The 24889-nt window shown below is 39.1% G+C and overlaps 1 protein-coding gene across 1 annotated transcript in view; it reads left to right on the forward strand.

The window, feature by feature from the left end:
* The first annotated feature begins 471 nt into the window (after positions 1–471).
* VPS41 (VPS41 subunit of HOPS complex) overlaps positions 472–24889 on the forward strand; it is a 102733-nt gene continuing 78315 nt past the window's right edge. The window contains exons 1-4 of the mRNA XM_072328518.1: positions 472–643; positions 4377–4415; positions 21721–21828; positions 24645–24722. Coding sequence (XP_072184619.1) covers positions 623–643; positions 4377–4415; positions 21721–21828; positions 24645–24722 — 246 coding nt within the window. The 5' untranslated portion in view covers positions 472–622. The remainder of the gene's footprint in view (positions 644–4376; positions 4416–21720; positions 21829–24644; positions 24723–24889) is intronic.

The following is a 24889-nucleotide window of genomic DNA, read 5'->3' on the forward strand; positions in this document are numbered from 1 at the left end:
TCTCAACAATATCTTGTACAACAGCAGCTTAACATCTTACCCTCAGCAAGTTTGCTGATGACACCAAGCTTAAGTTGATGCAACAGGTTGTTGTCATGGTAATACTATCTGCATTTAACTTCTATTCTCTGACCTTACAATCATCTGTTTTCAGCCAAACAGCCCAAGTTGTTGAGCATTATTTATATTATTATTTATATATTGTGGGCACTGATAGTGAGGGTGAGGATTTGGCACATTAACACTGTTGATCAACCTTAGATTTGGGGCAACTCGACTGTCAACATTGCCAGCTGCTTTTTAGCTTTGGCCATATTTTTAACACATAAAGAAAGTAGTTTAGATTCAATCAAGAGAGGCATTCAGTTTTAAAAAGAGAAAACGCAGCAGCACATACAACTGTTGAAAGAAATGTAGGCTTTGTAAGGTCCTCCTGTCACAGAAGCCCAAACGCTGTCCCGGTGAGCGCTCGTTAATGGGCTTCATCCTCACAGACAGGCAGATAGGCTTAGGAACAGCGACTTGAAAAGGACAGACGACCCAGCCACCACACAAACTACATTTCCCAGCTGCCTCCGCCCTCCGCCTCCCTGCCCTCACATGACGGCTAGCTGGCCGCGCCATGGCGGAAGCTGCGGAGAAGGTAGAGGCCGAGATGGGCCGTAAGGGCACTGTCCCGCCGATGGGCGAGGAGTTGGACGGGGAGCGGGAGCGGGGAGGGCCGTGGAAGCTCAGGGCACGGCGAGCGTGAAAGGCGGGGGGGGCAGCCCTGGCGGCGGGGCTGAGCGGGCCGGCGGTGTGGCGACGACAGTGCTTGGAACCTCGCTGAGCTGGAGGAAAGGAGATAGAGGAAGTAAACGGAACTTCCAGTTACCCCCGCCTCGTTAGCTGCGTGTGTTTGAAAGTAGACGGCCGGGAGCGGGGGGTGCTGGGTTTAGGTGACACCTGATATGGAACCCCTAGCAGCTGAGGTCGGGTGATTGAAATGCAGCTGGCACCCTTGCTGGGGAGAGATTAAGGGGCTGAAGGAAGGGAAGGGCCTCTCTGGGATGGATGAGAAGCTCACCTGTGGTGAGTGGTGCAGAGGATGTGAATTCTTCTCAGTAGTGGAGTTTCCCGAGGATTGGTGCAGCGCTTTAGTGCTTGTGACCTAAGGTTCACTGGTGGGACTATCTTCCGTAAAGCACTCCCTTTTCAAACTCACTCCCTAGAAAACAATAAAATTAAACCCGGAAATGAAGCTCTCAGAGATTTTGTTGTGAGAGGCTGGATTCTTTTGGGGGGAGGTTTCTTTGTCTAATCTGGTAAGCTTTTAACTGTAAATAACACTTAAGAGAGCCCTTGGGATAAAACCAATCCTGATAAATTTTCTTAACCTTTTTAAATAAAGTAAGAGATTAAAACAGTTTGTGGTTTTTGTAATTGTGACATAATTAAAGATACCACGCTCTCTTATGTTTATTTTCTGTGCTGTGTATGCACAGCCCTACTGAAAGGGGTGTGTATGTTGTGAATGGAGTCGTGCAGTTCCTTTGAAATCCAAGTTTCAGTTTTCCTTTCCCAGCAGATTTAAGTAATAGGACTAAACATCCGGTTTTGTAAACCTTGTATCTGCTGTATTAGAAAGCCAAGTTAAAAATATATTGAAAACTCATATTGGATCTACAGAATGTGAGATTGTAATGATCAGAGATTACTTTGCATTTCTGTGACTTCCTCATCTGTTTTCTTTTTCTCTGTTCTTAGGCTGTTTGAGAAACAGCATTTGCTATCTGTCTGAAGCGTACTTCCGATTTTACACTAGAGTCTGAGACCTACTAATGGCAGTTATTCCTACATGATTTGAGATTCTGATCATCTACAGTCCCCTGCTGAGGAATTTCCACAGTTAGAAGTAGAAGTGGGGTAGAGTCCTCATGTTTTGTGTGTTGGTGAAAGGGAGAAGCAACCTGAGAAAGCCCCAGGATAGTTAACAACTACTGTTTGCCTGTGCTGGTAGGAGATTTCTGTGGAAAAAGGCTTCTCTCAGCAAGTTTCTAGCAAGTGAGTTAGTTGGTACGAGTTGATTTTAAATACCTTCAGCAAAACTGTTGTCAGGGAACAAATACAGTTTCTTCATTTGTTTCCCAAACCAAGACTCCTTTTGAATTATTCAGTGGTGTTTTCTTTAGTAAATCATAAACAATACAAAACACTTGCCTGAATTTCTGTCCTGTTTATGAAATTTTGCAGCAGTAATTGCCGTGGATTGCTAATACAGCAGCGTTAGCAGCGTAGATTGGTATTCTTGTGGTTCACATAGTTTGTTCATTTGAATCAACTTATGGTGCACCATGGTTCTGTAGGGCATTATTTTCCAAGGATGGCCTTTCACATAACAACTTGCAATTTAGTGCAGTCTTTGTTGTTTTGAGTGACAAAATGAATGTAAGGATCAACAGCACGTAAGCTGTAACTTTGCTGTGCACCTGTGTGAGCCATTCTGTGTGGTGTTACTTAGTGAGCTCCCTCTGAGAATTCTTGTCACTTTTGTTTCGCTACCTCTTGTTTTTCTCAGTAACCAAAACAAAAAGCAAGGGGAAAAATGTAAGTGGTGTAACTGCACTAAAATATCCTGTGTAGAAGCAAAAATGTCACCTGTTCTAAATGCTTATTTAGAGAAAACAGGCAGTTTCTTTTTTTTCCCCCAAGCACATTATCCTTCAGATAAAAACTATGTGAACTGTATCCTAATATCAAAATGATGTATCTGTCATTTCTGTACAAAGGAGCTGAATATGCACATCTTAGTGTCCAGAAAACAGGCAAATTTTATGTTAATCTAGTGATATTTTGCAGTGGACTGTGTGTGTTGTTATAGCTTGTCCTATAGGCTGCCAGTGTTACATCCTGATATTTTAGTTCTCTCATCATTTGGTTATTAAAGAACTTAAAATGCAGAGAGATTCTACTCATATATAACAAAATTACTATTTTCTGAAAGGTAACTATTTAGGACAGGTGGGGAGACTGAGCCACAGTGATGAAAGTTGAGCCTAACTCTAAAGGATACCTGAGTTTTAATCCCTCTTCATCCGTTCTTGACTTCCATATTTCTTCTTCTTGCACTTTACTATTTTTACTCCTAAATACAGACTATGTAGATAACCATTCACTGGAGTATGTGGTTTAGAGATGGACCTGGCTGTATGTAGTAAGGTGGCAGCAATTGTGGTTACATCTTGCAGTGAGTTTCAAGTATAAAAACATGGCTTTACTTCTTTCCCAAATCCTGTATCTGTAATAAGTTGTGATGGTCACTAACGGTGAAAGTCCAGCAAGTAATGCAGACCAGGCATTTGCCTTTTGCCTAAAGGTGACAGTCAATGCCTTTTATAAATGGGGAAAATAAATAAACGTGGCAAACTAAAGATGACGCTGGTCATCAGTGCATTAATTTTTTCCCCTTCCCTTTCTCCTTAGACTGTTGGTAACTGTCTTTTTCTTCTTTCTTTTTCTTTTCCTTCTCAGGTGAAATTCCCTACTTATTTATCATAGTATCCAAATATTACTTTATAAGATTTGAAATGCTGCCTTCTCGCTTGGCTCATTCTTTGCTTGTATCATATTTTGTTCTTAAAATACTTAGATTCACTGTCAGCATGTTAGTTGCAACCTTTTATTGCAATTGATAGCAATAAATACGTTAAGTAAATCTTCATTTTGCTGACTTCTTTGAGGAGGCGCTGCATCAGCAGATTTTACCAGTGGACAGGTGAGAGATTAGCAGGAGTCAATGTAGATTTTTCTTTTTGGTAGAACAGTAAGATTCATTGTCTTGCTAGAGAGAGATGCTTTAAAGTTACAGTTGCTTCAAAGGCAAGAGAAAGCCACTTGGATTGCGTTGATATATGAAGGAAGGAAAAAGTCACTACATTCTGACTTCTGTGGAAAATGGCTTGAAGGTGTTTAGTTTTAAAATAACTGTACTAATAGTTGAATACAGGAGCTTGTTGCTGGATGACAAGAAAATGCCATTCTGCCTCATAAGTCAAGGCATGAGGCATTGCTTTGTAAAACTTACTGCTTCTGGAGGGAAGGAAGGCTTTCAAAGAGAGCATGCTTCACCCTTCCTTTTAGGGCAGGGTACAGTAGTCTCATAGTCACCTGGTGCCACTGAGTGTCAGTGTGGCACTAGATTAGATGCACGTGATGTAGGTGTGAATGGGAAGGATAACAACTTCTGGATGTTCAGAATCACTGAACTTTGAGTTGCTTTCATTTTTGTCTCTTAATAAAGGTTTAAAAATACTTTAAAAGGGGAACTGTTGCTCATTTGTTTAGGGTTATATATGGACTTAGCTAATTTTCTCTTTTTTTCTTTGCACTGTTTTCAGGAAACCAGATCTAATGAGGAATCAACAGATGAATCTGAGGTAAGCCTGTTAGTCCTCTGTTGGTTTGGAAAAATACAGCCATCAATGGTTTGTTTTGGTAGCTGCTTATTTAGAAGTTCTGCTGGTACAATATGGCGAGGAATGTTAAGCTGCACTGCAGTTATTTAAGAGGAGCTGTGATTTGCTATTAAGTGCTTCTCTATATTTAAAAACCCAGTCACCAAATTGTAGGAAACTTAAGAGAAAAAATCAAGTGTAAGCACTTCTATTTCCAAATGAAGGAAATGAAAATTTATTTGACAGTATATTTATATATGCACTAATACTACATTAAAGTAAGATATTTTCTTCATCTAGTGCCAAGTCTTCACATTTCAGGTGTGTACAAAACAGGCACAAATGCTAATCTGCAGAGTCGTGGATTCTGCAGAGGCCACAGCAGTGGTTTTGGAAAGAATCTTTTAGCAAAGGGGTAGCTTGTTTTACTGTGGAATAGCTTTCTTCCTCTGCTTTCTGTGAGTGGCTATGCTGGTGCTGTAGGGTGGTCCTAGGAAGAAGCAGAGACTTCTTTGGGCCTTGTGTGTTACTGTGTGGAGCAGCTGCTGAGAACAGACTCTTTTTGGGGTTGAAACTAGGTTATCATTGTGGTTCTTTTCAACCCAGGCCATTCTATGACCTATGGCTTTTTGCCTAGGATGAAATATGTTCAGTGTAGAACCACACTGAGTATGGAGGAGCCTTAATGTTGGCCTTAATGCTTGTAAATTGTGACCAGGCCAAATACTCAGCATTTTGTAGAATATAGTATTGCTAGGTTATTGGACTTTTGTTTATTCTTCATTAAGTATGATAATGCTTTTGTCTGATCAAAGGTGGTATAAAAAATAGTGCTAGGATCACCACATCTAGATGTTGTTAATGTTTGTTGGTACCATGTGAAGGTTAGCCACTAATCAGATCAAACTGATAGCTCTGCTTACTTCTTATTATTGTAAATCTATGTGATTTCTTTTGGGTATTGCATAGTTTGGGATGGATCTTATGGGGGCAGTTCTAGAAGCTAGGTTTATAATTCTTGCAGCCAGTGTCCTCTTTGAACCGTTAAAAACAATATTTAAGGCATGGATTTTGTAGAGGTCTTGCCATTACAGTAATAAAGGTTTTTTACATATACAACTGGTTGCACTTAATTTCATTTAAATTGTTTCCATAAAATTAGAAGTTATTACTATTGGTTTCAGAGATCATACGATGTATACAGGTTATATTACAGCAATCTATTTTATTATGGAGGAAGGTAATTTTAAATAACTGTTTTTGAGTAAATGATGTCCCTGTCTGGACTGGATGTATAAACAAAATACAGAATGTGTTGTTTTTTTTTTCTGTACCCCTTACATTGCTGTTTCATTGCCTTATTAAAGAATCAAATGCACAGTGATTCTCTTTTATGCAGCAACTCCTTTAATGTCATTCCTTTATTAGCAGTTAGTAAATAACATGTTAATCCTAATTTGCCACCTGCTTGATTTATTTTGAATGGCACGTTCTTTATCAAATGCCAGAATGTTTGCATAGGCTCAGTGGTAAAGCTTTATAATAAACCTCAAATATGGGAGTCCACGAATGTGACCATTTTGAATATGTGTTATCTAAGAGCCCCTCACTGTAAGTTTGCTTACAATTCTCTCTTCCTAGTAAATTAAGTACTTAAAGCTGCTTAAATGTGTTTAATACTTCCCATCTGCTTAAGTCAGAATGTGTAAAATCAAGAGGTATTAATTAGCAGAGGTGATGCATCTGTTCATATGTTAAGCAGGCATTTCAGTGTGTCAGCACTTGCAGAAATGCAGTGAACCTTTCCTGGTAACTACAGTACAACTTAGACTTTTATTTCATATCTTTACATATCTTATGGTGTTTTGTAAACTTAATTTTCGTTTAGACAGGCTAATATATGACAGGCTGACTATAACTACCTAAAAGGAGGTTGTTGTGAGCTGGGGTTGGCCTCTTCTCTCATGTAACTGGTGATAGGACTAGAGGGAATGACTTCAAGCGGTGCCAGGGGGTGTTCAGGCTGGACATAAGGAAATACTACTTCCCTGAAAGAGTGGTCAGGCAGCGGAATGGGCTGCCCAGGGAGGTGGTGGAGTCACCAACCCTGGAGGTGTTCAAGGAATGTTTTGACGTTGTGTGGAGGGAGATGGTTTAGTGTGAACTGTTGGTGATCAGTGGATGGTTGGACTGGATGATCTCGTAGGTCTTTTCCAACCTTGGTGATTCTGTGTTATGATGAGGAAACAGTGTATCTAATGCCATATTTTAGTTCTCAAAAGGGAAGCCTACTTGGCTTGCTATCTACTTCCGCTCAATCATTGTCTTTGTTGTGTGTTTCATTTTGTTCATTTGTTGTTTTGGTTTGGTTTTCTTCTGTGTGGTTTGTTGCAGATTGTGCTTATGAAGTATACTTGTTCTATTTCTCACAACTTTGTTATCAAGCAGGATGCATTTGAGGTTGAGCCTGTTCAGGTTTATCAGAAAAGTCCTAGTACAATGTAGTTTCAACAGCTTGTTTGATTTTATTGTGAAGCACCTGGGGCTGCGTGTTGGGACTGTCACGTATGATGAGACCTTAAAAACAGGCAAGCAAGTAATCTAACTTTGAGCTGTTCATAAACTGGAGGAAAAAAAATGTCTTAAAAATTATGTATGGTCTGACTTTCTGATTTCAAATTATTTATCTGTTTTTGCAGTGTGTTTATTTCAGTAATATCCTACTCTTCTTAACTGAGTTGTTTTCTCTCTGGCAGATCCATCTTAGCTTTTGTTAGTGAATTAGCAAAAGATGAATCTGTAAGAAAGTACTCAAGCTTTCTTCTGTAGCAGTGCAACATGGTGGTAAAGTGGGATGCACAAGAGTATTTTTCTGGCATTAAAGTTGTTGCTGCTTTGAAAGTTTTGCTTTTAGTATGAGAATCCTGTTATATTACATAATGGGCCATTGTGAAGTATCCCAAGGAAAATATTTTACTTTCAACTGATTAAATAAAATTCATGAAATGGAAATGGGGCCTTCCTCCTTGATGAGAGAATCAGAGCAAAGTTATCATCCCATAATTTGACTAGTTATTTATTAATGTTTTTTTCCTTTCTAATTTACTACTCGGTATATGAGCAGATGGTCCTGTTCCAGTACTTATTTCTATTGCAAGGACTTTTTTCAAAAGCAATGGAAGTCAGTGGAATCATAAAACTAGTGCTTTGGCCCATAAAACAACTCAGTGATTATGTGAGGAATTTCACTGATTTTTGTATGCCTTGCACTGCAGACTTAAGTTTATGTTCTGTATTTTTGGCCTGCTAAAGAAAACAACAAGGAAGGCAGATGCTCATTTTATGCAAAAAGTTTTGAAGAATAATAATATATATTCTTAGGGTTAAAATGCTGCTTTGATATGTGCTTTGCTCTTTTTCATTAGGTACCTGTGTTTGTTAGTGTTATATCTCTCTGTTGTATAGTGTTGTATGTTTCCATTTGAGCACTTCTATCTTTATGTCTCCCAGTCTTAATATTTTTCCCTGTTTCCTGATCTCTGATTGCTGATCCCTTGTGTAAAGGATATGTTCATTTAATTTTCTCGTTTAGCTATTTAAACACCATATTACTAAATCATAGGAGAATTTACAGAGGGGAAGGTAATGTAGAAATCCTTTTTTAGCCCAGTGTTCAGAATGCTTATGTTGTCGTAAGGATATCTCACGGCCATACACTTCTTCCAGTGAAACTGATAGTGTTTTTATTCTTCAAGGTTTTGAAAACAGATCTGAACTTGAACACAGTTCTGAAATGTGTAAGCATTAAAAGGAGGACAACAAAAAAAGCCTTGATGTTTTCTTTTCCTTTTCAGTGCTCTCCAGATCTTTGTCTTGTGTGCTAGGTCTGGATTAGGTCAAAGCAATTAAATCGTTTCAAGTAAATAAAGCATCTGGTAAAAAAAGCTCCTTGTCATACTCACTTTCCATCAAAATGTCCTCTTAACATGGAGTTCTGAGCACTGGGCTGGAAGAGGTGAGCTCTTCTGTAGCTAGTAGCTTTTGAAGGAGCATCACCATTGCAACAAAAAATTAATGAGAAGTAGACTTGGCTACCGTAATTCAGTCCAACTTGCAGCTTTTTTGTTTTCTGTCTGACCTTTTGTGAATCATTTCATGTCATCATGCCTTCTGTCTTTATTATTGAATAAGTCTATACTAGGTTTTTGGTTTGTTTTGTTTTTTTGTAAATTTCCAGTTTTAAAAACATAAGTCGGAGAAAAATACTTAGGAAACATATTCTATTCCACATACCTGAGCAGTCTGGAGACATTGCTTCTCCTTGCATGGCTCTAAGTGACATTGGCGTTTTAAATAGGGAGAAGGGAAGGAAAATACATATAAATTCCAAATAGAAAGTTATCCTCCTTATTAACGAGAAAATGTATCATGCAAATTATTTATCAATTTGAGTCAGTAGGATGAGCGTGGTTAATTATTTATTGAAGTTTAAATGGAATTTTTTCATATATTAATTAGAAAAACAAGTTTACAGTGACTAGTAACTAACATAATATACATCGTTAGAGGATTGACTTGCAGGAGAAATGGATTGCTGCTAAATTCTTTTAATATCTTTTGGTTTTGGGTGAAGATTACATACTTCATTTAATGAGCTATTAATATTAACCAAAGTGCCCGTTCTGCCTGTGTGTTGCGGAATAAGTAAGAAGTAAAATTACTGCTCAGGTTACAAAACTGAAATGCAATTGCAAAGCTGGTGTGTTAACTGAGTATGCAGATGTGGCCTTTCCAAAAGACTAAATGCATTCATCTGGGTAGAATAACACCGAGGGGCAGAAAATGGAAAGCAGTGGGAAAATTCAGCTGTTAGCCTTCTAGCTCTTTCATTGTGGTGAGTGGGTGAAAGGAACTTTAAAAATTACTGTTCCCAAAACCGCACTGTAGGGCTTTCATATGCAGTACATCACAAGGTGGCAACTGCTCAAGTAGGGTTTGTGAAGGAAACAAATGCTTGCCCAAGTTCCTTACTCAGCAAAGGGAAAACAGAAGTAGAAATGTGTAGTTTTGTTGAGAGTTGGACTGCTTGGATTTTTCACTCGTGGAACTGGATCTGGACATGGAAGATAAAACAGCCTGTCCTGTGCTGCCTCTGAGTATGGTAGACTTGAAGTGGATGGACTGATCCTGTGTTGGCTGTTTTGTTTTTTTTTTTCTTTTTCTTTTTTTTTTTTTTAATTCCTGAAGTGGAATCGTGTAAAAGTTTTCAGATGTTTTTTGCCCTGCACAAAACTATCAGTGAAAGAACAGAAATTGGTGGGAGTTGAATTGGAACCAAGTCTTACTATAGGGACTTTACTACTTTTTCTATTACATGCCATTTATGATGATTGCTCATGTGCAGTATGTTGTCTATGTTATTTCTGCTTCATAACTTGGCTGATGACCAGCTTCTTCAAACCTGTGCGAGTGAATCTTCAATTGGTGTTCTGGAAATTTAGTGTGACATTCTGCATACCATAACAGTTTTGAGAAGAAATGAAATGCTTGCTGCTTTGCCTTTCTTCTGCGTGTTATTTCATACTCTGAATGCAGCCCTTTTTTATACATATTCACAGGCAGCCATATCATCATAATTCCTTGCTCCTGGTGTATATCTGCATTTTCCCAAAGAGGCTGAGGGATTAAATAAATCCCTGAAGAAAATGCATGGGAGAACACAAAACCGCAGTGTGAAATTTAACATTGTAATCCAGATTTGCCAATTTTACAACCAGATGCTGGGAAGGTATTGGTGATTTGCCCTACAGGAATCATAAAGAAGCTGGATGGCAGGTTATGCACTTCACTTCCTTCGCTGAGCTAACATCCCTGAATTTTCACCATAGAACTAGAGGAAAATGGTTTTTAGCTCCCTAAATCCCAGATGTCATGGTTTGGAAATTTCCATCTTCTGTCTTTTTGTTGTTTAGTATAGCAGTAGTTATGGAACAGAAACTGATTGTACAGGTAGGTAGAGCAGTCTTTTTTGGTATTTACTCTGAATGATTGTGACATTTATTCTAAACTGTTTTAATTCTTGCAGAGCCTGTGGTAATGTGGCGTTAAAATGCAGCAGTCTGTATAATCAGGTCTTTTACAAAGATAACTGTCTCCCTTGCCCACCTGAATAATTTGCATCTTTGTTAATATTGTTACCAAGGTTGTCACTTGAAATCAGTAATTTCATAATATGGCTTTGCTTTGAAAGAAATTGTCTTTTCAGTTTTTGGTTAGGCAGGCTAATGAATTATAGACCTTAAATGTTTATAAGTTTTGTTTGCTGCTGCTTTACTTGCACTTGAATCATAGAATCGCTCCAGTTGGAAAAGACCTTAAAGGTCATCGTGTCTAAAACCAACCTAACCATACTACCCTAACTCTAACAACCCTCTGCTAAATCATGTCCCTGACTGCCACATCCAAATGGTTTTTAAACACATCCAGGGATGGTCGCTCAACCACCTCCCTGGGGAGCCAATTCCAGTGCTTAACAACCCTTTCTGTAAAGAAGTTTGTCCTGATATTCAACTTAAACTTACCCTGGTGTAACTTGAAGCCATTTCCCCTTGTCCCGTCACCTGCACCAGTGAGAAGAGACCAGTCCTGCTCTCACTGCAATCACCTTTCATGTATCTGAAGAGAGCAATTATGTCTCCCCTCAGCCTCCTCTTCCCCAGACTAAACAGCCCCAGTTCCCTCAGTCTCTCCTCATAGGGGTATTCTCAAAGCCCTTCACAAGCCTTGTTGCCCTTCTCTGGGTGTGTTCCAGCTCCTCAATTTTCTGTACTGACCTGCCTAAAACTAAAACAGTGCTTGAGGTGAGGCTTCACCAGTGCCGAGTAGTGGGGCAGGATGACTTCTCTAGTCCTGCTCACCACACCATTCCTGATACAAGCTGGGATTGTGGAATGGAATTTGACCTTCTTGGCCACCTGGGCATTCTGCTGGCTCATATTCAGCCGATTGTCCATCAGCACACCAAGGTCCCTTTCCATCAGGCAGCTTTCCAGCCACACCTCCCTAATCCTGTTGGGTTGCCTGGGATTGTTGTGACCAAAATGGTGGCCCTATTGAAACTTATACTGTTTACCTTGGCCTGTAGATCCGCTGTATCTAGGTCCCTCTGTGGTGCCTTTTTCACCTCTGGCAGAGCAATATTCCTTCCCGACTCTGTGTTGTCTGCAAACTTACAGAGGGTGTGCTCAATCCTCTCATCAAGATCATTAATAAAGATACTAAATATAAGCAGCCCCAGTACCAAGCCCTGGTCAGTCATGACTGGCCACCAGCTGGATTTAACTCCGTTGACCACAGCCCTTTGAGCCCTGCCATCCAGCCAGTGTTTCACCCAGGACAGTGTATGCCCATCCAAACCGTGGTCAGCTAGCTTCTCCTCAAGGATGTTGGGGACAGTGTCAAAGGCCTTACTGAAGTCCAGGTAGACCACATTGACAGCCTTACCATAATCTACTAAGTATGTCACCTTGTCATAGAATGAAATCAGGTTTGTCAAACAGGATCTCCCATTTGTAAGCCTGATAGTCTGATAGGTCTGTAGCTATCAGGATCATCTTTCTGGCCCTTTTTCAAGATAGGTGTCACATTCCCCAGTCTCCAGTTCACTGGGACAACCCTGGTTAGCCAGGACTTTCAAAGGATGTTGGAGGGTGGCTTGGCAACTACATCTACCAACTTCCTCAGCACTCTGGGACGCAATCCATCCAGCGCCATGGACCTGTGAGATTCCAGCTTTCAGGGCAGGTCCAAAACCATCTCACTGTCAATTATGCAAGGTCTATTCTGTTCACCATCCCTATCTACCAGTGCAGGGGGCTGTGTTCCCAGGGAGTAACAAATCTTACTATTAAAAACTGAGGCAAAGAAGGCATTAAGTACCTCAGCCTTATCCTGTTCCTTGGTCACCATGTTGCCCTTGGTGCCCAGCAAGAAATGGAGATTCTCCCTAGCTCTCCTCTGGCTTTCTATTTATAGAAATATTTATTGTTGTCCTTTACCTTAGTGGCCAAGTTCAGTTCTAGCTGGGCTTTGGCTTTTCTAATTTTCTCCCTGCACAGCTTTACTGTGTACTTGTAATTATCATAAGTTGCTTGCCTGCTCTTCCGAAGTCCGAAAACTTTCCTTTTGCTCTTGAGCTCCAGCCAAAGGTCTCTGTTCAGCAAGACTGGCCTCCTTGCCCATCAGCTCATCTTCTGTGGGGATGGTCAACTCCTGCACCTTTAAAATAACTTCCTTAAAGTATTCCCAGTCTAACTGGGCTGTCATATCCTCCAAAAGTATGTCCCAAGGGACCCTCTCAACCATGGTCCTGAAGAGGCTAAAGTCTGCCCCCTGAAAGTCTAGGGTGACAGTTCTGCTGTCTCCTTTATATGGTTCAATGAGGATTGAGAAATCTGGCATCTCATGATCACTATGCCCCAGATGGCCTCCAACCTTTACATCCCCTACAAGATCTTCTGTTAGCAAACAACAGGTCCAGGATTTTTCTTCTGTTTGTTGTCTCCTTCACCAGCTGCATCAGGAAGTTATCTCCCCCCACACTAGGAACCGTCAGGACTGTTCCCTATCTGCTACATTAAAAATTCAGAAGATGTCTGGGAAGTTGAAGTCCCCCACAGGAACAAGGGGGAGAGACCTGAGATCTCTCTCAATTGTCTATACAGTGTTTTGTCCACCTCTTCATGCTGGTTGGGTGGCCTGTAGCAGACTCCCATGATAATATCAGTCTTATTGGCCTTCGCTTTTATTCTGACCCATAAGCTCTCAACCCTATCATCACTGTCATTAATTTCCATGCATTCACATTCTTTCTTAACATAGAGGGCTATACCACCACCCTTTCCTGCCTTGCCTACCTCTTTTGAAAAGTCAGTAATCATCCATCACAGCACTCCAGCCGTGCAAGTCATTCCACCATGTTTCCATGACGGCGACTATATCATAGCTTTCTGTCTACACAATGGCCTCCAGCTCCTCCTGTTTATTACCCGTGCTGTGTGCATTAATGTGAAAGAGCCTGAACTGGGCCTCCTTTTGAATGGGAGTAGCCCTGATATTCTCTTGACCATCCCCAGGTATTTCCATATCTACCAACTTCACACCAACCCTTGCATTCTTCCTACAAAAGGGTGGGTCGTCCTCCTCCTTCACCAGGGTACAAGACTGTGGGAACTTACTAGCACATTGCTCTCCTACAGGCACTGGGACGTTATGTACAGGCTCTGTACTAGTGACCCCAGTTGCACCCCCACCACCTTCGCTCCTACTTTAAAGCTGTATTAGTGAAACTTCCCAACTCCCATCTTAAGACCCCTTTCCACCAGTGGGAGAAGCTACTCCTGTTGGTTTCCAGCAGGCCTGGTTTTGTGCAAACAGAGCAGAGGTCAAAAAACCCAAAGCGTTGCTGGGCACACCAGGCTCAGAGCCAGGTATTAAGAAAAAACGCCTGGGAGGGTGAGACTGCATCGACAGGCAGGGGCCTTTAAGATGCACTTCTCATTTCTTAAATCAACTAATATATTTTTATTATTTTGTTTAGATTTCCATGTGGGACTAAACTTCAATGTGGGAGTTCTAGAGGGAAAGGGGTTTATGTTCTCTCAGTTACTTCTAGCCTCAAGGGAATCCAATAAAGCACACACTATTTAAATTCAGCACAGTAAATAAGATAACAACTTGCAATAATACTTTGTTTTAGATCCTTTACTATCTAACAAACTGGGCTTTTGAAGGTTAAGGTCCTTTGAGATTTGAGTTGTGGTTTTTATTTATTTATTTTATTTATTTATTTATTTATTAGCATTTTTCTAGTGTTATAGATTGCCCGGCGAGAAATTGAGTCAGGGTCCTAATCCTGAAAATGACACAGGTAGTCGCTTTACCATTGAGACAGGAACAGAAATCAGAAATCTGGAAATTGTATTATTGGGTGGAAAAGCATTTATGATGAAGTTGCACTTTGCCGTATTTAGATATTTTACTGTAATTCTCCTTATTGGTTCTGTGTCACTCAGCTCATCAGCACAAGTGGATATCTGTCCCTCAGCAGTGAATAGCAGCATATTTTCTTCTTGTTTTGCTTTGGGATTTGTTTTTCTTTTTAAAGATGGTAAGATGAATAAATGAGCAGCTGGGAAGATCAGGAAGATTGGGATTCTGAATGACAGTCTATGTTTCTTGATTAAACAAAATAGTGACCCAATACAGTTTTTATAGTAATGGAACATAAATATTATCTGGAAAAGCACAACACAAATAACTGATGTTTTCATCAGAAATAAAGATTTTCCTTACATGAGTTTTAACAATATTGGAACCTAAATGCTGGTTTTGAGAAGGAACCTGAGTTTAAAAGTTTGTGACTCCTGTGACTGAAGTGGTGAGAATACATTGTTTCCTTTTAATATAACACTGACAGAGATAAGTATTGAAGAAGTTGAGTGTTCCAATACAAGAAATTTGACTTCTAAAACCATCCAGAGACAAGTTGTCCCTTCCCACCATTTCTGACCAGAACCGGTCACCACTTTCTAATAAAGTGATCTTTTCAAATAAGATCAGAACTTCAGCATATATTAATATCAGGTAAGTTTTCTTGCATCTACTGTAATGAAACAAACAAACAAAAAAAACCAAAACCATACTGGCTTTTAGGGTAGAGGGTTGTGGAGGACTGTCCAGAAATATTCTTTGATTCCTTCTTAGATTATGAAACTTACAGACACTTACAGAACTTTTATGGAAACCACACAGTAGATGTTAGCACAGTGAGGTGGTGGGTTGTGCATTTCAGCAATGGTGGCAGCAACATGAAAGACAAACCATATTGTGGATGGCTATGCACAGCTGCGCACCATAAAATGAATGAAGAGTGTCTTAATCAGCACATTTGCGTGAATCAGCTAGTGCTGATGACTGCTGAAAAATAGTGATTTATAGCTGAGAATTTGCTCTAGCAAACAGTGTTATTGTGCTCTTCGTATCTATTGTAGTTTCCATGGAAGTAAATAGGAGGCATTACTTTCAGAGCAACCTACATAAATGAAGTTCCAAGATTTTATCTCTTTTCTTTAAAGGACAAATAATAAAGTGATGCCAGCAGGAATAAAGTAAGCGTAGCATTTATGGATGCTGTTCTGTGCCTGGTAAGTAGGAATATAAGAGGAAGGGGGAGAAAGCCCTTCAGCCAGTCACGATAATAGTTCTAGCATACTTACAATTATGAGTATGATAAGACACTTAGTAGACTGAGATTAGGATATTTTCTTCATTATCGTGTTTTCAAATAAACAAAAGCTAAATGAACAAAACCCCCACAACTATCAAAATATTCAGTATTATTACTGAACTCAGGACTTTGATCTGGAGATTGAAGGGATCTCCAAACTCTGTTGTCACGTTACGGTGTTACTTAAATCATCAAGTGAAATTAACAATTTGTTAAAAGCTTCGTTTTCATAATTTTTAGAACTGCTTTAAGAATATTAAATCCTCTGTGTATTATGTCCCATACTGTACCTTGGCTTAACTCTGTAATTCTCTCGTTGTATTCTCATGTCCTACAAATGGGCGATATTGTTCTCTTGCACATGTTATCTTTTTGTAACTCTTCATGAAATACAGTAAAGCAGGAATTAAGAAATGATGCATACGGACATTTCCTGGGATGGTAATGGAGACACAGAAATTTGTGTTTGGTGATCTGGATTACTGGTTTGTCTAGGCTGAGCATAGGCTAAATATGATCTGGGGACTGAGGACTCAAGATGACTGAGTAATGGAGCAGTGAGTCTCCTTTCCGGAGGTGCTCACTACAAGGAGACTGTTTTCTCTAGAAATCTGTAGGAATGGGGCTTAGCAAACCTGAAATCAGATTTGTTTATGAGTCAGTGCTTTGATATCTTGAATCTGAATGAAGGAAGATAAGGCCAAAAGAAAGGTTTGGGATCTGAGCTGCAGAAGATAAAAGACTGAAACTAATCATAACATTTTGTTACTGGACCAAAGGAGATATTGTGGCCAATGTAAGAAATGTCTAGGTGTAGTAATGAGGTGAAATCAATAGTTTTGTTTTACCTACTGTGTCATTGGGCAGTGTGATCTTCCTCATACGTCTTGCAATAGCCTTGCTTCTCAGACCCCACTGAGCAGTGTGCAGCCTTCTCAGTACACTCCTGCCCTTTTCAGCACAGGTACAGTGAAAGGAAGGGCTGGCCCATGGCTTGTGACTCAGGCACATTGTGCAAATGCCTGCTGATAACACAGCTCTCAGAGGTGCTGGAAGGTGCTAGAAGTTCCTCTCTTCCCTTTTCTCAACAGGATACTACCCAATCCAATGAGTACTCATTACTCCCATGTCAGTTAGGGTATTTGTAGAGAAAAGATCCTCAAAAATAAAGTGTATAAAACCAATGCTGCCATCCCAATAAGACCCCGCTCCTATAGGAAGCTAACACTTAGAGATTTTTATCTATTTGGTCAAGTCAAGAAGCTGTTGAGAAAGCCTAGATTTGAGCAGAAAAGCAATAGGTGATCTTACTAACTGAGTTATACTAGATATTTTCCTGCACTTTGTGCTTCTGTATGTATAGAAGAGAATTCAGTAGTTTTCCATGGAGACTGCATTCTGGGACTAGAAGCCTTTTTTTATATTTTATTTATTGTTGAATTTCTGTAGTAAGTGAACCTACACTTGGCAAAACACAAAGGATGTGATTGTTTAATTTTTGCATAACGGAGGGTGCTCTCTGTACCTTTACATCAACCCCAAAATAAATGGAATTTATTTCTTCGGCTTGACTCAAGATTTTTACAAGTTTGTGATCGAATAATTCTGGAACTGTAACAAATTAGTTTAATTTCTTGTTCTGAGTGGTAACTGGTTTTGGAAAGAAAATAAGTTATTACTAGATTCTGCATGGGCTTCCACAGATCTGGCCTGCATTGAGTGTCAAGAAATGTTGACTTTGCAATTGCACAGCAGAGCACTTGTAATATCCTCTGAGCTAGAAGGAAATTAGCCAATTTAACATTTTTTCCTTAAAATTTCTCAAATTGAGATTAATTTGAAAGTATGATAATGAGCTGGGTTCTTTTTTTTTCCTTTTTCTTTCCTCAAGACTTGGCCTTCTAAACCTGTGACACCAGGGTTTTGTTTCAGTAAGATGTGAGTGTAGACCCTCTGAAATTACCGGAGTGATTAACTTAGGTGCTTTTCTCTTTGAATTTAAATGCTTTACTGGCTCATAACTTGAAGGTGTAAACAGTGCTGGAGTGACCACCTCCAGTAATTGGAGTTCTGGCTGGAACTGGATGGGTGATGTGCAAACAAAGATCAAGGGCACTTGCCTTATAACGTATGCACCGTTTATTTCCATAAAGGCTTTGGAAAACTTAGAGGACAAATCGTGCAGGAAAGATGACACTTTGCTGTCAATGCCCGTAACATAATTAGAGTATCCACAATCAGCAGAGCATGCAGTTCATGTGACAGACTGACCTGTGGGCAGATCCACCGCTGCGGGAACAAATATGGACTAATGGAATAACTCCAGGAGCTGCCCACAGTTTCCTTCTGGATATATTCTTTGCCAGGACCAGTTCTTGGATTATTTTCTTTGCTCAGTATTTCACTGCAGTTGTTCCTGTAAGAAAAGCTGGGGAGGGCAGGGCCAGAATATTTGAAGAAGGCTGTAAACTGGAAAGGAAGATCTGGAAAGGAAAGGAAGGCTGTAAACTGTGGAAAGGAAGATCTCTTCCCTCATGGTGATACTGGCCCTCGAAGGACTTACTACACTCTTGCAGCACCCTTCAGTTGTGTACATCTGCACCAGGTGAAGAGTCTGGAGGAAGCTTCCTACCTACTGAATGGTGGGCATGGGAAGAGCAGTTCTTTTAATTGCAGGAATTCGGAAGCAATAAGGGCCCTTAACAGGAGTAGGATTTAGATTGGTCTGACCAGCTAATTAGAATATTTCTTTGAACTGGAAACATGCTTCCCACAGGAAATAGCTGTGGATACCTGGAACAAGTTCTTCCTAGCAATTCTTCTCTTGCTTTAGCAATAACAGGATAAAGAGAAAAATAAAAGGAAAATGAGTTTCAAATTAGCGTTCCTGTGGTTGAAAAGTGGTTATTATTTACTTTAAAGCAACCCAAAGGTAGTTTCCTCTTGTCAGCTCTGTGGGACTCCTGCACTTTCTGAATTTGAATCTGCTGTGTGTGAAGAACACTTTCAGCATCTTGTGTAGTATATATTTCTTCTCTCCATACATTTGACAGAAATTTCAGAATCCCGGGCTGTTGTGTTTTCTTAGGCAGGCCATATGGAAGGATGTGTTCGGCAGCAGTACAAGAAGCGGTGCTATAAAATTTATTTTCGAATGTTTAGATTCCTCCAGGATGGTTTGAAGGACTTCTCTTTAATTAAAAGCTCCATACACTTAGTTAGTTGAGAAATTGATTTTTTTTTTTTTTATTTTTTTTTATTTTTTTTATTTTTTTCCTTTTTTAAAGGGAAGCTTGAGTTTCCTTGTCTGGGGTAAATGTCACTCCGCTTCTATCGCGGCTTTGCTGCGAGTCAGGACTTGTACTGTTCCTCCGGGTTGTCATAGAAACGCAGCTAACTGTCAGCTCAGCTCAGGCTGCTGATGGTTTTATTTGTTGGTTTTCAGGATTATTAAAATTTAACAAAAATTATTGATTTGCTTTTTATTAACAACGGCTTGTGTTTGCTTTAGAAGTTCAGACTGCATAGAAGCTATTCCTGAAAGAAAAAAAATACCATAAAAATGATTAAACTCTAATACTCACAAGAAGGGATCATCAAAATGCATTTAATGTATGGGCTGGGGTCTGCAGCAATGGAGAAATCTTGCATTTTTTGCAAATCACCTTTTCATATCACTTTGTTTACAGCCAAGTCATTCCTTCCCCTCTCTCCAGCCCACCCCCCCTCTCCCCCCCATGCTTCAATTCACCTTTTAGCTCGACTTTTACTTAACATAAAAGATACCTGTCAAGAAAGCGTGAAATGGGTGCATCATTGTGCCTTCTATTTGAAGTTTCATTTTATTTACTTTTTCTTGAAGCTTGGCAGAATGCTTCAGTGCACTGACTTCTGAAAGTATATATTTTTTTTTGTATATGCATGTGCAGGAAAAATTACTTAGTTTTCACTCATAAATAAGACAGGCAAAACTTATTTACAGTGACTTTATCTAATGGTCCATGGATGAATGCTTTTATGCAAACTACTGAAGAGGCTAGAATTAACTTTTCACATTGGTTGCACATTTGATGTCCAGGCTTCAGCAACATGTGGGATCTTAGAAAAACTAGATGGCTCGAGTTCAATTTTGACTTTTACAAATTTATTCAGAGATTACCCACACATTTAGAGTGTAATCTTTATGAGCAATGTCTAAAATGCAGCAGTGTATTAATTGCTGTAGAATGGATGCATGCTTCCTTCATCTTTCCACCACTTACACGCTTTTTGCTTTGACTTTACCTTCTCCCGCACCACTGTAGTCATTTATTAAGGATCTGTGGGCACAAGTAATTTGGCTGATTTATATACAGCCCTGTAATTTGACATTGTCATTCTGTCTGGTAACAACTTTGTTCACTGTTGGGCTTACTGAATAAAATTGTTTCTTGGTGGACATTTTGACACCTCACTTCAGACTGCTACGTCACGGGCTGCTGACATCCCTATATTAATCTCATTTGTATTCTGTCACAAAACTCTGAAATAACATTTCAAAAGATCCTTTCTTTGCAGTGTATTTCTATAAGCCTGGTGCTAAATATGGAATGTTTCCATAGATCCACATGGCTTTTCTTATGTTTTGTATGAGAGTTTGTGGACGTGTGTGGTGATAGTGCACGTGGCAAAGGCAACTTAAACAAAATATTAATGTCTCTTTTCCCACATTCATTTTTCAGATCATTAGCTACAAAAAGACATTACTCAGAGAGTTTTTTTTGCCACAGACTGACACTGTTCATTTTTATCCTCAGTCCTAGGAATTAGAAACTAATGGTTTGTGGGAAGTAAAAGATCTGCATTACTGGGGCTCTCACTAGTGTGCTTTGGTGACTTAGGAAATAATGTGTTTTGTGTAGGAAATACATTCAATGCTGATGCATTAATTAGAACTAAAAGTGTAGGAGATTATTATGAAAGGCCTACTGCTTCCCAGTGGAAGGACAAACAAGGAGTATGTTTGGGTCTGTGTATGTCTGGGCATGTACAGTGGTAAGTAAGTAAGGCTTATTGAAGCTTATGAAATCTCTCCTTGGCATTATACTTCAGTACACCATTGGTTACAGATAGATGCCTGTGACCAGAGCACTACTTTGCACCTTGAATTTCCTTTCCTCAGGAGGTAGTGTGTTGGGTCATCAGTGAGTTTGCTACTTTAGCTTTTTACCACAGTCTCTTTGCTCACAGTGTGCCACTTCCTTTGCATCTAGGTAGTGATTGATAATAATACCTAACACACTGGAAAAGAAAAAAAAAGGAAAGGTATTTACTGTAGATTACGAAGGTGACCCATAAGAACATATCAAATCCGGATCATCTTCCCAGATACTACTGCAAAAAGATACTTTTTCTTAACTAAAAAATCATTGCTGTGTCTTACACAGTTGTCTTACTCCTAGTGGATTCTTCTTATTTTTTGTTGACAGCATTTGCCCCTATTCTTCCTACAGAAATCCTGCATCTTGTGAAGGTCCTGAAGTTTCTTGTAACCTGCATGGTGCAGGTTAGAATTAAATATGGTGATGGTAGAACAATTTATTTTATCACCACCCATTTTTCCATATCCATCTCTTATATTTTTCTTCTGAATTGGGAGTGACTGATTTTATGTAGCAAAATACACATGTACATTTTTTTCATGCTTTTTTAGAAATCAACTAAATTCCTCTTAGAATACTGCTGAACTCATATGCTATTAATACAGTCTTTGCACACAAAACTTTGGAGTGAAAAAAAGAAAAGATCAGTAACAAAAAAGCACAACACAAACTCTGGAATGGTAAAAATGTGAAAGTTTGGCTTTGGATTGTAATGGCTGTTAAGATGTGATGGTGATCCATCTATGCCTGTTGCTGTATAACAATTCTGGGATATATCTACATTTTTTATATTTAAAATTAACTTCTGAATGTTTGTTTTTCTTTTTCCTCCCTTCTATTTATACTGTTATAAACATAGGAAGATGAGAGTGAAGAGGAGCCCAAGCTGAAGTACGAACGACTTTCTAATGGAGTGACAGAAATTCTGCAGAAAGATGCAGCCAGTTGCATGACAGTGCATGAAAAGGTATCACATGGTTTTAGGGCAGAAATGGTACTTCTGCTTGGGTTTATGTATTTATCTGTGCTTACAATACACCTATATATTTATGTGTGGAAGTACTGCCAGATTTAGAGGTGCAGTGGAAGCCAACAGTAATGTGAATAATATTTATGGTTAGCTGGTGTTGAACAGTCCTTCCTTTCATGGTGAGAGAATGCGGTCAGAATTCAAGATGCAGTAATTTGTTAGATGCTATGTTTACATAAGCTACTGGGAAATGCTTACTAGATTTTAATTATGGGCAGTATTATGTACTACAGCTGGGATACAATCCCAACTTTCCTTCATCCAGAAAATAAACTGCCATGTAATATGCTTATTTCTACAGCCTGAATCCCTGACAACAGGTTCCTGCAAACAGATAGCTCAGCATATATTCAACTGTGGAAGATGTCTGAGTTTCTGTTTATATGATGTGAACAAAGTAATTACAATGGGTTTTTTTAATGCTCTAATACTGTTTTAGATGTACAAGAGAATGAAAGGGAGGAAGGGATAAACAGTGCAAAGAAGAAATTTTAGTAGGAGCTGTTTCTTTGTTCTTACCATAGAGGAACTTAAGTTGTATCTTTGACTTCAATAATTGCTTTATTTTCCCATCTTTTATCCATACTGGGGAGTGTTTTAAAATATGATGAATGATGAAGAACATCTGAAAGTATGAGAGTTCATGATATGTCAAGTAACTGTTACTGTGTAAAACATAATTGTTGCTTTCTGAAGTCATAATTTTTCACAGTCACTAATCACTCATTAACATTGATTGTTGAAGGACCTCTCTCTGTTATTTGGCTACATTTTTAGACTGACTCATTTTTACTCAAAGGGCTGCTGCCACAGCTCAGGAAGCTCTTAAGATGAGGCATGTATTTTAAATGTGGGAATGAAAACAATAAGTCTTGTAAAAATGTTTTTTGACAACTTATAATTAAGCATTTATTTTGAAAATTGGCAAGCATTTCTTCCCAGTATGTGCTACCTTTCTAAGCTTCAGGTGAATTTTGAAAAGCAAGAGATAAGCAAAATTCTTCTATAAGGACATGCACAGATACAGCTTTAACTACAGCATCACAAAGAGTGGCAATACAGGAAAGCTGTTTAAGTATCCCAACACTTTTAGTTTCCCAGCAAACTATATACAGTATTTATGAGAAGGATCAATATGGTTAGAAGCTAGGTACTGGAGTCTGTTACATGTCTGCATATGTCTGCTACAATAGACAACTTAAAACAGAAGGTGGGTTATAGGTGCTGTTAGGGTGTTCTTTGGTTTGGTTCTGTTTGCTTTCTTGCTGAAACAAGAAAAGCCCTGCTGAGGACTCATTAACAAAATTACATCGTGCTGTGTAAAATATATATCTGATTGAAGCAGTTGCACTTTGCTGGGAATCCTGAAAGTCTGGCTTCTGTATTCAGACTAATTTCCCCTCAGAATTATTTTTTTTCTTTTCACTGCTAAAGCATCATATTTTCACCAGGCTTGCTGTCTGCACTGGATGACTAATCGTCATGGCACCTGGTGCATTCAAGCAGGCCTGTGCAGTGGAATAGTCATACCTAGTTATGTCTGCACACCTGATGTTTTATTAACCAGTATTGATTTTTTTACCCGGGGGACTTTTTTCTTCCTGAAAAAAGGCAACCTTGCAGGAGTGAAAGGCATTGCAGGGAATGAATTTCTAATGAACCCCTTCTTTCCCTTTTTTGACTCCTTTTAATGTAGCTTCATATTTTAAGTGCCTGAACTGAAATTTCATTTTAAGCAATTCCATTTTGATAAATCCTTTTAAACCTTGACTTTCTGTAAGGTTATTTTTTAAAGATTGTGCTGCCTGACTGACACGCTTAGCAGTGCCTGTAAATTTGAGCATTTCATTATAGGTTGCAATGAAGCATGCTCACATGCAGTGAAATACAGAGAATTGAGGAGCCTAGACTATTTGAGTAATGCTGAAAGAAGGTGGGGGGGAATAAAAGAAACCTCTGTCATAAATCAAGTAATACCAAAGTTCTTCCTTTCCTACTTAGGTGTAGTTTGCATGGTTCAATTAACAGTAGATCTCTCAGAATCAATTGCAATCTTGTTTAAATCAAAATAATTTTGTGATAGCATGCATTTATGCGGAGGTCTCTTTATTTTGTTATGTATTTTTAGAATGAAACTCTGAAATGCCCAAGGAGACGTGCTATTCGTATTGAGTCTACCACACAGGAGTGTTACTAAGTGAAAGAAAGCAAACCCTATAGTTACCTGTGTACTTAAATGCAAGCAGAGACATTCCATAGTCCAGCAGTGTTTTACCAATAGCCTTTTCCTCTGTTTGAATGTTTTGCTTTTATGTTTGTAATGGTGGAGAATTAATGCCCAAATGAAACCATTACAATTGAAACAAAGCTGTGGAAAGGATCCCAGAACTATTTCTGGTCTGTGTTTAAGTACTTGCTTTCACACTGCATTTTTAATTTGCTGCCACAGTCCATCAGGCAGTGCATACAGACTGCAGACACACCATTAGTTGTCAGTAGATGAGGATCCTCATGACTCATTCTGACAGCTAACTTGCACTATCACAGTAATATGGGCTTGAAGCCCTGTTTTATTCTTTAGCTACAGTTAGAATAAGCTTTGTCTATAGCAGGTGTTTTTTTGTGTTTTTTTTTTTTTTCCATCTTAGTGTTGCTAATCATTAATCTGTTAAACATCCTGGAGTTCATTTAGCGTTGCTGTACTTCTGGTTGCGGTATCTTGTGTTTGTATAATCAATCTCTTTCTTTTACAGTTTTTGGCACTGGGAACTCATTATGGCAAAGTTTATTTACTTGATGTCCAGGGGAACATCACACAGAAGTTTGATGTTGTAAGTATGGCATTATTTACAGCACATCTACAGCATTGTAAAATGCTGCAATGTACTAAATAATAGATAAATTAATGTTTGTGCTACACCTGAAATGTTACTATTGCATTTCATGACTCCCTACCCCCACCATAAGACAAGGGGCAATTTATAGTCCTTGGAAAAAA

This window comes from Excalfactoria chinensis, chromosome 2, assembly GCF_039878825.1.
Source record: "Excalfactoria chinensis isolate bCotChi1 chromosome 2, bCotChi1.hap2, whole genome shotgun sequence".
NCBI classification, from domain to species: Eukaryota; Metazoa; Chordata; class Aves; order Galliformes; family Phasianidae; genus Excalfactoria; species Excalfactoria chinensis.